Source organism: Euwallacea fornicatus, chromosome 13 (assembly GCF_040115645.1).
Source record: "Euwallacea fornicatus isolate EFF26 chromosome 13, ASM4011564v1, whole genome shotgun sequence".
NCBI classification, from domain to species: Eukaryota; Metazoa; Arthropoda; class Insecta; order Coleoptera; family Curculionidae; genus Euwallacea; species Euwallacea fornicatus.
In genome coordinates this window covers 3,109,863-3,122,414 of record NC_089553.1, presented here as the reverse complement: position 1 = coordinate 3,122,414, position 12,552 = coordinate 3,109,863, and the positions used below count along the sequence as shown (strand labels likewise).

Below are 12,552 nucleotides of genomic sequence, written 5' to 3'. Positions count from 1 at the left end.
GTGAGGTTATAAATTTAAGAAGTGTCAAATTTTAGTAGACAGCGGCTGAACTAACCTCACTTCGTGAATTCCGCAGATAGCTACTGAAATTTGACACTTAACACTGTCACTGTCCGTTGTTAATATATGGGCTGGAGAATAACTGATTTCGATTGCCCGAATTTTATTAAATTTGAATAGCGTGTAGGTAAATCAAAATTTATCTCACCCCGTTTGTATGCCGTATAACATCTCCTGAAACACCCTGCTCCGTACCCCGAGGATCGCTCGAACACCGACCAGTTTCACCTTCTGCTTGCTCTGGCCCACCATGAAGGTGACGTCGAAGAGCTGCGAGTTCGCGGCAGAATTTTCCTCTGTTATTAAGCACGTTAGTGAGAATGTTGAAAAAATGGTACATTTCGGACCTGTGTTGAGGAAGTATTTCGTGAAATCTTTAGCGATTTGGTCGTAGTCTTCGAACTGGTCCCTCACGCTGTCCAACAGAGGCGAGGAGGGACGCATGTGGCCAATGGGCCTCCATGAACCTACAAAAGCCAGAAACTGGTCAATGTACCTATTATTTATTGAATATTTTGCATGTTGTAACTACATATATAGCGTAATGTAAAACTGCTCGGGGACTTCTGGATGAGGCTCAGTATTACGACTAAGCGTCCAAGTGTATAAAAAAGAGTGCCCAAAAGGTTCGGAAATTTGGTGCTTTGCTTCTTGATTTTACGATAAAAGGTGTTGAACTTCGGAAATTTATCTCATTGTTTCTTTATACGTAGCTCCTATACGGGGTGTCTCTTTAGTTCGTTCACTTTTGTTATCTTTGAAATGGTGGGGGTTACAAAATCGATTAAATGGCAGGAAAAAGTTTGAATTTTTTGGAAAATATTTGACATACCCTAAAAGGCGTTGCCGAATAGTTTTCGTTTTATAAGATTTTAGGAAAAAATATTAAAAATGAAAATGTTATCAAACTTGGATTATGATAGAAAAATGAATAATTTTTTATATTGGCTCAGGTTAGTTCAGGTTAGAACCTTGAAACTGTCCCGAGTCTGTGCGTATAAATCGATCTCTCGTCACTCTCAGGTTACTTATTGAAATAAAATGAAAATATCGTATGATTTAGGTCAAGTTATAAGCTATGTAGTGCTGAACTAATAATTGTGGCATAAAGAGGTCCGACTTGGTAGTTATAAATTTTTGAAACTGTCTTTCAACCTACTCGAGTATGTGTTTAATATGTACGTAGGCGCATCTCTATGGTATAGACACATATCATCCTCGATATCTCCTTATCTTAAGACCAAATTCAATTACTTAATTGTCTTCGTACTTGCAACACTTTTAACCCGACCAATCTAATCTGTTCTAATTGGATTTGACTAAATTTTCTGCGTTGCTATCGGGGATATTGCAACATGCAAATGAGATCATTTGCATTTATCTAATTAAATATTTGGGCACGTTTTCGGCAGATTATAATCAGGTTTGTCAACAAAATGCCACATCGGAATTTAAATTCGGATAAAGTTGATTTGATTATTAAAGCCAAAGCATGGCAAATAGGTGCAGCATGATTCGTCGTGAAAGATCTGAATGGAGGAGCAATTCACCTCTTCGGTACGGTTTGGGAATTTGCCCCGTTTCTGCGTGATTCTGTAAATTAGCCACGATGTCTTCCAGCATCTGAGACCTCGTTCGTTCTTGCATTCTGGCAAATTTCGGTGCCGAATAGCTCGCTCTCTCCCCATTCACAATCTTCGTCAGTAGCCATTCTCTGAACATCGGTCCTTTATCGAACAAGCTCTGCTCCCACAAATAAGGTTTGTAAGCTCCGACTTCGTCCCTTGTCACCACTGAAACTTCGTACCGCGTAGGTTTTCTTCTGATACGTGGAGATGTTCGCACTGAAAAACATAAAAAAAAAATCATTATACATAATCCTTTAAATCATATTCTGGAAAGTAGCTAGTTTTTGGTCCTGTATAAATGATATTGGCCGTATGTCAAGTGGATCTGGCGAGTAGGTTGACCCTTTCACAGTGTTCATCCTCTATCTTCGAGTCCAAAAAAACCCGTGAATGCGCCCATGAACGATGACATTGGCCATGTTTGACAAGCGAGTGAGGTTAGTTCGGATTATGCATGGTGCACCGTCAAGAATGGGACTGGGGAGGGTGGTCTTGTGGGACCATTGGACGATAGGGGTACCGCCCTCCAAGGTCAAGCAATCGCACCACCAATCCGGTTATTTGTGAAATGCGAGTTAGTTTAGATTAGTCACGGTCAAATGCTTAATGACGTAGAAATGGACGCAGTAAACAATTGCTGGAGATTCACTAAAATTGGGCCAATTTCTTGAACGAAAGGTCGCATTTACTACTAGTGCGCCTTGACGACATTTTGCTTGAGACATGTGCATATTCGGCGCACACAAGACATGAGAGTCATGTCAAAGCAAGTTGCATGTCAATTCATGCAAATATCATTTCCTCCGGTTTACCCGTCATATATTAGTGTCTCGTTTACCAAAAAGAGGGGAGAAAACTGAGGCATTTCCGGAGGGATCGAGGATGGGACCGGGAAAATTGTACCATGCCCATAACAATATCGTCCGTGAATTCGCCCACTGTGACTGTCCATTTTTTATACAACCAATAAAATTTTTTTACCTAAGATAAATGTATGTAAAAAATGGCTTTTAATGCAGGCTGGCGAGAATGAAGTGTTGTCAGCTTCCAGAAACACTACACACACTATGTCGTTGCCGATGTGCCGCTTTCTTTGGAGTTTCTGAGGATCGTGGCTCTCATAAGGCAGAAGAGTGCTGACGTGAAACATTATCTCTATATTTCTCCAGTTGGTGTATATCGAATAGAGGCCTGGAAACAGCCAAAAGAAATATTTGTTAGTTCTTAAAATTATAAGAAGCTGGTATAGATACCTGTAAGATCGTGCACAGTGTCCAAACCTCCCTTATAGCGATCGAATCCCCTCAGTCTGACTTTTTCCCCCAATATCTGCAGGAATTCCTCAAAAGGCATGGAGTTATCGTTATTGTCAAGGATGTCTTCCTCTGCATATTGACCCTCTTTCACGTATATCACCCCCACCTTCAGTTCCGATTTTATGAATACCTATGAGAAGATCATCGTAATTACATCACGATTGCAATACGATCGTCCACGTACTTGATCTAATTTTAAAAGTTCCTCAGGGGTGTCGGGCAACTGCCCCAGAATTAGCGGAGGATTTATGTTCACTTCTTTACCCAAGGACCTGACCACTTCTTCCCTGTTATATCTGTCGGCAAAAACACAACTGGCTGGGATTAATCCATGGACCGTGTAACTGATTGCCCTGACCAATATCCTAAATCCATTTTAGACTCAGAAAAAATAGTAGCAAACTTTGTTAAGATAGCTCACCTAAACTGATCTCTGTTGTTTAGGGTTTCCTGCTTGATTGATAATATCACAGGGCCCAAATCCTCGTCATTGGTAAAATAGTTCCAATGTTCCGTGCCATAGAAATACTTCTCATAGGTCTCTTGTTCCACGCTCGTCAGCTCGAATCCTTGGTTCTTTTCCCACTGTTCCTCGATGGTGGTCTTTTTCCTTGGAAGTGACGTATCGTCATCTTCATCGTCTTCGTACAGGTCACTACAACCTATATATAAAAAAATTTATAAAAAAATCTGCATGAACTGTTTGACATTCCATCACGTACTCCTGTCGCGCCTTTTCATCCCGTTTCCGTTTTCTTGATCTGTGCCATCTGTGGTTTCTTCGTTCGCCTCTTGGATCTCATTGTCATGGTCCGACTCGCTCTCGTCCCAAATCGTGTCGGTTGTGATCTTTTGTCTGGAACATTCGATCCAGTATCCGGGTGTCGGGATAAAGTTGTGCGGAAATTCTTCACAGAACTCATCTGCAACGTTAATTTGGACCGTAGAGCTTTGTTAGACTGTATACCGCGTGACACAAAAATTGGCATTTTGAAATTTTAGGGACGAAAGTAACAACTTGATGTCGATGAATTGCGCCTATGGGTGATAAATTTCCAGTTTCACAGGAAGTGATATAATTTTTCTTATTTCAAATGGGGCGTCCTGTATATTTGCTCGTATTCGGATTTTCCGTCAAACTGTAAATGGGCACTGAACGTGTGACAAAACCAATATACATACCATCATAATGGGGCAATTTCAAATTTTCTGTCATATACAGGGTGTTAAAAAAGAGTGTAAAGTATTTAAAGAGGTAATAGTACAGATCAAAACAGACAGCAAAGTAGTGAACGTGGGCCGGCGAAGTAACAGTTTCGGAAGTATGGAAGATTATTCTTCTTTGAAACATTTATTTGCAATTATTTATTACTTACTTATTATGCATAAACTATAGATTTTTCCTGCTTTTTTTATTTCATAAAAGCTTGTATTTTCTTATTATAGTATAAGCATTAAGTACCAAATTAAGCATTTGACTGTTGTCGTTGCACAATTTTACTTTTATTATGAATGCTTAGCCGGCATGCAAAACCAGCAAATGTGGTCCCAGCACGATGGTGCTCCAGTTAATTTACGATTACCGTTAGAGAGCGTTTACATCTAACGTTTCCCCGTAAACGGGCGGGAAGGGGCGGACCCGTAGTATGGCTTGCGAAACCGCCCGATTTGAACCCTCTAGATTTATTTTTTGGGGGTATTTGAAAACACGAGCCTACGGTACTTCCGTAAACAGCCTCGAGGGGCTGCGGCTACGAATGAATGACAAATGCCGACAAATCCGTCCCAATGAAGGGGTTTTAGACGGAGTTCGAATGTTCTTCAGGCAAAGATGTCGTGCCTGCCTGGATGTGGAAGGAGGGCACTTTCGAACATCTTACGTGGCTTTATTTTTTGTTTTTGTTAGAAGTTCCTTCTGTTTGTTTGTACATAATAAATAGAAAATTGCAAATAAATGTTTCAAAAAATAACTTTTACAGAACTACTCATAGTAACTCTTACATTTATAGGTTATATATATATATACTTTTATGTTTTATTGATCTACGGTCTAAAGAAATCGGTGGATGTGCGACGGCCGTCACTGATTTGTTGCCTATAGTAACACAGTAGCACAGAGTAACACTTTTATCTTTACAAGGTGCTTAGCAAGTTCACTGCTCCAGTGTCTAAATAAATCGGCAGGTCCCATTCGTGCCCTACTTCTTCATGCCATCTTCGATGTTGTGGTGTAAAGTCCGCTCACTGTAAGGCAGAACACCAAACGAGCTAAAACAGCTTGGTGTTCAAACTTAGAGTGACCCAACTATACACACTTTGGTTTCTTGCAGCTCCTGCCACACTCATCCGTTAAACTCTTATAACTCTACGAATTTTGAGTCATTAATTATCGTAACCTTGTCAATAAAATAATGTGATGCACGTGTTTGTGAAAAAAAACCGGTCAATATTACTTATAAATTGTGTGCATCAGACATGTATTCAAATGTTGTTAAAGAGGTATCAGGAAAAGCGTTTTCGTTTAAGTAAATAATAGTTGGAATAAATCTGGATTTGATTGGTTCAATGGGTGTGAAATTGGGACGGCAATTGAACAGAGAAGGACACAGATGTTTGTTTATTGTTTTTAGTTGTCCGGCCCTAAACGCATAAATTCCTCGTCAAGTAAAAGTTGAAGTTTGAGTGGTGTTGAAAAGCGCAATTATGCGTGTTTAGCGGGAAATTCTCAAACTATCCCGTTAAAGCTGTTATAAATAATGCATAATTAAAAATATCGATTTGCGGCCCATTTATCTGATGTGAGTAAATGTATTCAGCACATGCTACAATAACGGTTACTGCATCGTTTATCCGGTACACGTACAAAAATTATTCTGATTAGACTGTTTATTGTTAAAAAATTAATGAGGCTATGTTATTATTATTATTATTATCAGCGAGGCAGCTACAGGTTCGTGTTGTTTATCAAAGTCACGTCGACGCCGTTTAAACGTAATACAATAACGTATGACACACTTATCTTTATTATGACGTGTAAAAAAATATATCTTCATCCCTTGAAGACGATGATTTCTCGTCCAACGTGCGCCCTCTGTTTAAACGTTTCCTTACGTCGTTAAGTCGACGTTTAGAAGCGAAAAGTTTAATTAACGAGCGAACTTCCTCAGCCACACGTGTATGCTCCATCTTAGTCGACAGAATTTTCCCTTTCACTATCCGCCTTAATTAATAATAATTCCTAATAAAAGTTCATCAGTGACAACGCCGGGCATAGAAAATTCTAATGAAACGTCAGGAAAGTGTTGACGGCATTTTCGCAGAATTTTATAAGCGTTCGGATGTAGAAGAGGGAAAACCCCTGGCATTTCCGTAACGCAAATCCACAAGTGTTTTCTGGACATTTGGTGGATGCGCTTCAACTTAACCTTCGCCAATTATACGACTGCGTTTCGGCGTATTTGTTACGTCGAATTTACGTAATTGCTCATTTTACGTAATGGACAATGTTTTGCCTAAATCATGAAAAAGCAATGAGCTCGCCATTTTTCGCTTAACCGGCAGCATTTTGCTCATTAAATGAACTAGGCATAGCGCTAATTTACCGATTACATGGTATAGGCAACTATGCCAACTAAAGGTAATATGACGATAATAACTTTAAAATTCGCTGTTCGGTAAATATTAGGGAACGAATTTTTTCAAATTTATTTCAAAAAATAGGTATAAAACTACAGTAAAAGTCGAACATAACGACGGAGAGGGGACCGAGTAAAAAGGGTCGTTATATCCGGTCGTCGTTACATCAAGACCTATTTGTCGTTGGAACAATTGTATGGCGCAAAACTGTTCAGAGTTTTTACAGCTTATAGGGCTTCTACAATTTATACAATGGCGGCTTAAAATTTTCACCATCCTCAGAGTTTTCATCACTCTCGTCTTGGATTTCTTGAATGATGCGCACTTTGCTTGCAATTTGCTCGTCAGATAAAGCACCGCTTGCCTCCAAGCGAAAGACAACATTTACAAAATCACTCCATAAATCATCTGATAACGTAAGGTCTTTTTTTTTTATCATAACAAGAGGCACATTATCTTTTTTCTCAAAATCGGTATTTATCCGTCGTGCCACCTCAACTAAAGGAAGATCATGCTCCTCATCAAAAAATGGTCAGCCGCTGGCGCTAGTTGCAAACTTACAAGTTTACAACAATTCATTATTGTTTAGGGTGATACTGTCTTCCATGCAATCATTGATATTGCAATACAAAAATAAGTTATTTGTTTTCAATAATATTAATTAGCTGCAGGCTCCCAAAATGAACTTTAATTATGATACCCTAGTCAATCGGCTGCAGACCTGATGTGGCCTGGATATGGGGAGGAGATATTAAACGTAAATATTCCCTAAATTTGACTTTTTTGGGTTTGCTAGACAATCGCCAATCGAAAGTAAAATATTTTTCTTTTTTTCTGTAATTCAGTGTCCTATTTTTGCAAAATTTTCATAAACAGATCTGAAGTTATCCAGCCGTTTTTATTAACCATCTAGGACGCAGGTTACGACTTAATATTCTTGAAAGAGCGAAGATTTTTTGACTTTCCAATACCAGTTAACTTGCGTTTTCCTGATCCTGTCATATTGGTAGCAACAAAAGGAGCAACTCTTTCCTGGAACAGTTTTCCACCTGTGCACTTTTCTCCTTTAAATTCCAGAATTTTGTTCGGAGTCATTTTGTAGAAAAGATCTGTTTCATCCTCGTCAAAAATTTCGTCATTCTGGTAATTTTTTCGAATTTCTGGTCACACAGTTTTAAGCCAGTTTTCTGTTGGTGCAACTAGTCCACTAGCACCTTTACCACTAATTTCTTCATATATTATATTATGTCTTTGTTGCAAGCATCCAATTCAACTTTCTGAGTATTTCTATTCCAGGCCTTTATTCAATATATTTTTTTAAATGTTCCGCTGTTGCCTGTAGTATTGGGCCACGGATTGCTGATCCCTATTTTTTTTTCTTTTTAAGCCACTTAAATCATGCCCGATCAATATCTTCATGTTAGGATAAATTAAGTTTTTTCTTTGGAAACAATTTTTCATTAAACTCATTCCTCGATATTTTCTCGGTTCTTCCAGACTGTAGAAACAGTCGTGCGATAAGTGCAATTCATTTCCGATGGTATTACACCAGGATAACTTTCTTAACCTTTGATTATTTCTATGTTGTGTGTATTGTAAGAAAGCTGAGGGGTTTCATTATTTTCATCATTACTCGAATTAACGCCGTTGTTGTTTTTCATAGTTAATGTTTGAAGTTCAGAACCAAAAATATTTTCACCATACTTCTAATAACTTCCTGAGACGAGAACAAAAATATGTTTTATCAATATATTTTTCCTAAAATTCATAGATGTGTATCGTAACATTTATTTTGCCTCAAACTTACGTCATTATTTTTCTCGTTCTGACTATTTTCTGACTGCATCTAAAGAGCCATTTCTCTTAACCTTACGCTCTTTAGATTTTCATATACAGTAAGTCAACCACATCGTATAACTGACTCTGATTTCTTCATTACCTTTTATTGCAATTGATCTTTCAAACTCTGGATCTAATAATATTTTACTATTTTCAGATATAACGTCTAGTTCTGAAGTTTTTCTAGATGCACTTGCAGCATTTTTCAATAATTCTTTCATATCTTCTTTCAACATTTCGTTAGAAATAGCAACCAAAAACTCCTGATGTATGTTAGATTTTAGAGCTATTTTTTAATGTTGTTCAAATGTAGCTTTTTTAGGTTCCATTTTTGTAACGTCATGATAAATAGCATTTATTTCCAATTGAACAAATTTCAATCCCAAAGGCCAAGAAGAAGTGCTGTTATCTCGCATCCAAGCCATCAGCGAATCTTTTGTAGTAGATTTCCTCTCTCTACACTTCCTTGACTTTGTGGATGTATTGGTCTACCATTTAAAAAAACTAAAGTAGGCCAGAGAATACCTAATTATTGGATCAGGTTTCCTGTAAATTCTCTACCGTTAGCGGATTGCAGTACATGTGGTGCCCCAAAATGATATTCAAAAGTTCTTTTGCTACTCCTACAGATTTTTTACAAACAAGTGGCCTCAAAATCATATATTTAGTTAAATGTTCTTTGTAGTGCAAAATAAATTTGTAGGAATCATCAGGCAACCTTTAATAATCTACAATTCAGATCTTTATTTATTTTAGCACGAACAACAATCCCTGTTTTACTCCCCTTTTTTGATTTTTCTGCACACCGTTCACATTATTCTACCTATACTAGCGTAATGCTGCGAGACTTTTTTTTACGTGTTTTTCCTCCGTTATGTCCACAAGCTGTATGTAAATCACTGCTGTTTTGATCACATTTCCTTCATATTCATCACTCCATATCTGACTAGATTTATCGCTATCAGACATTTTAATTTCAATACTGCATAAAACGGTTTTTCTCCGCACAATTCCCTTTAACATAACTTTAAATTTAAAAGCCTTTAATGTGTTTCGTTACCAACGTTGCTATTATAATATATTAGTTGCCCCAATCGTTTAATTGGCAAAGTGGTTCTGTGTCTAGTTCATTTAATGAGCGGAATGCTGCCTGTTACGTGAAATCGGCAAGTTCATTGATTTTTTCGCGAATTAGGCAAAATATTGCCCATTACATGAAATTGGAATTACGCAAATTCGCCGTAACTCATACACATTCACTTAAATCTGTCCAAAGCAGATTTAATTCCCCAAGTCTTTGTGTTGCCCACCGTTGAAGCTTCAATTTTTTTTCTGCTTGGGTTTCTATTAAGTTTAACCGCTTTTTGCAAGAGTTTTTTTAGCGGTATTTCGATTTAAACGTATTTATACAGGTCGGCTCGAAAATGAGTTTTGACAGTTTCACGACAAATTGGTGAACACATTTTTTTTAAACTTAAGTTTTGATTATTATTTCGCACAATGCGCAGTGCCTCAGCGCAGCTTACTATTGAGGCACGGAGTGTCGCGGAACGCGGAAAAGATTTGGGAGAAGTGGCGCTACGCGGCCCATTTCCTTAAGAACCTCCGTGAGCCGAAGCACGATCGACCCGATGACACGGCCGAGAAAAGTAAACTTACCGGAACACGCCTGAGGTGGTAACGGGAATATCAGAGTGGTACTGCTCTTTCTGCGCGCAACCGCACATCCAAGACTTTGCGGCTTGAAGCTGCGTAGCTGCTGCATGAAGTCGCTGCACTCCATCAGCGCCACGTCGGCAAAGTGCAGGTCGCACAAAATGTGGTTCTTGAACCGTCGCGCCCTCTTCTGGTTCGGCCCAGTCAAGTTGAGGCCGCACGAGTTGCATCGCAGGCATTCCTCGTGATAGTGGTTGTTGTCGTAGAGGGGGGATGGTTCTGGAACGGGAGTGAAACGCGTTTTAGGGTCTCTGAATTCTGACATTCGACCATAATTGTTGTATTTTTACAGTCGTCCATGACCATTTACAGTCAATAAGCTGTGATTTGCGCTCTAGCATTTAGCGCTTTTTATTTAGTTTTTAAATTTACAAAAATTCAAGTTCCCTGTTAAATTTACAAACATTTTAAAGCGATATTATTAACTTTAGTTTGTCCCGAAACAATTTATTCAATAGTGCTAAAGTTGGGTACGTGACCCTAATTGCCCAAAGCTAAAAGGAGTACCTAAGGAATAATTAAAACAGGCGGGCAAACAAGAGGGTTAAAATTACATTGTGTTCAAATAAAGACGTTTTGTATAACCGAAAGCAAACTGATGAATGAGCTCTCGTAGATTATTAATTGAAGCTTTTTCGGCTTTCTTGGCTTGAACATTGAGAAGCTGGAAGTGTTTAGAAATATTTTCATAGAATTGCGATTATGGATCGCTATAAATTCTAAAAATTTGCAAGTTTGGAAGTGAGGCAGTTATGTCGTTGACCTCGACAGTAAACGTAGAGAAAACTACGCTAAGTTTCAGATAAAAATAGGTCATAAATGCATGATCCAAGCGTCAAAACTGCAGGCCGTTGAAATTTTCCCCATGGGAGTTGAATGAAATGCTTCCTTGCATCTTTAAAATTGTGAAAATTTTAAAATTAAATTTGAAGTAAGCGTAGGGAAAACTACGCTCCTTTAGATAACAAATATCGCATAGGTATATCCGTTTAGAAGGGTGTATAAATTCAGCCTTAAAATTCAATAAAATTCAGTATTTCATTGAGATTTAAAAGATATTTAGTTACAAATTTTTCACTCAAAGGGGAAACTCGTGGAATAAAGTCGTACTGATGTCAATGGCGTAACTACTTCTCCGAAGGAAGAAAGTGATTTTTCAAGACTTGCCGCAAAGAGAGTACTACTTTTAATTAAAACAATTCAGTCGTTCTCTGGATTGTGAGAAAATTTGTAGGCAAATTTCGTTGATTAGATGGAAAAATAGGCTTGTAAAATTGGGTTAAAATCAGTGACGTAACACTGGAGAAATGGCTGAGATGTTTTTAATTAACAACCACTTAATATGTTTAAACCATGCACGAAGAAGAGCTACAACGCTCCTTAAAAACGAGCCCTGAGAGGGCTATTTGAGACTTAAGAGGGTGGAATGTAAATGTAGAAGGTGCTTGCTTTGTTGGGTTGACGATGTTGACAGGTCTTAATATGGTAAATACATGTATGTATAACATGCTATAAAAATAAAGTTACATGGCTGCTTTTACGGTGAAAATATAATACTTCTGAATTTTCGACTGAATTATTGGTGAATAAATATGTTTGCGGTTAGATGTTGCAAAATTTTTGCCAATGAACGCAGGTGGTGTCACCTAAGAATGAAATTGTCAATTATAAAGCTCTAAAAATATTTCTTGACAATGGCGAATAGAAATTTTGAGCAATATATCATTGGGAACGAAGGTTTCCGAGTTCAGAGCGACCCCGCCCCTAGGGGAACCAAATTTGGAAATTTTTGTGCTAATTTAAGCATCTTGCAGAAACACCATACTAAAAGGTTATATATTGATCTTCATGGGACTTTGACATATTGGCGCCCTGAGGTTCAAGACCTTTTTGTTTTTGCCATCAGTCAAGTTTGCAATTAGGCATTATTGTATTGTTGTATTGGTTCAGTGAGCATTTTCAAAGAAATAATGTTAAAGCATAAGCCCTCGACAGATAAAGTGGATTGAGCTGTAGTAACAAAAACATCAAGTAATGATTTTTTTCTTGTCTTGTCTTTCAGTAGGCATCGCTTATGACCTCGTTCCGTTTTGTGTGTTCCTGCATGATAAAAAATGTATAAACCATATCGATTTGCTTGTTATTACCACTAGTAACCTCCGTTCGTGTAATAACTTCAATGGAAATTACCCAAACGAATCCACAGGCGATCTACAAGTAGTATTCTCATAAATAAACTTCAGATGGTAGAGAATGCCTCGATTCTCAAATAAAATCAACGACCTTAATTAAGTGACAGTGTTTTGGATGGATTCCAAACACTTGTTGCCTGGAAAATTTAGTCGAGGGTCGCTTAA

At 38.0% G+C, this 12,552-nt stretch overlaps 2 protein-coding genes and 1 long non-coding RNA gene across 6 annotated transcripts in view; 1 reads left to right on the top strand and 2 right to left on the bottom strand.

Moving 5' to 3' along the window:
- rsh (radish) overlaps positions 1-12,552 on the bottom strand; it is an 83,069-nt gene that overhangs the window by 6,567 nt on the left and 63,950 nt on the right. For all 4 annotated transcript variants that reach the window (XM_066289291.1, XM_066289292.1, XM_066289293.1 and 1 more), the window contains 9 exons: positions 10,139-10,414; positions 3,727-3,927; positions 3,426-3,666; positions 3,189-3,369; positions 2,942-3,134; positions 2,670-2,879; positions 1,611-1,904; positions 408-527; positions 209-356 (listed from right to left, as the gene is read on the bottom strand). In XM_066289291.1, the coding sequence (XP_066145388.1) occupies positions 209-356; positions 408-527; positions 1,611-1,904; positions 2,670-2,879; positions 2,942-3,134; positions 3,189-3,369; positions 3,426-3,666; positions 3,727-3,927; positions 10,139-10,414 (1,864 nt within the window). The remainder of the gene's footprint in view (positions 1-208; positions 357-407; positions 528-1,610; positions 1,905-2,669; positions 2,880-2,941; positions 3,135-3,188; positions 3,370-3,425; positions 3,667-3,726; positions 3,928-10,138; positions 10,415-12,552) is intronic.
- LOC136343041 (uncharacterized) overlaps positions 1-12,552 on the top strand; it is a 79,132-nt gene that overhangs the window by 3,459 nt on the left and 63,121 nt on the right. The window lies entirely within an intron of this gene.
- LOC136343013 (putative E3 ubiquitin-protein ligase UBR7) overlaps positions 1-12,552 on the bottom strand; it is a 94,584-nt gene that overhangs the window by 23,842 nt on the left and 58,190 nt on the right. The window lies entirely within an intron of this gene.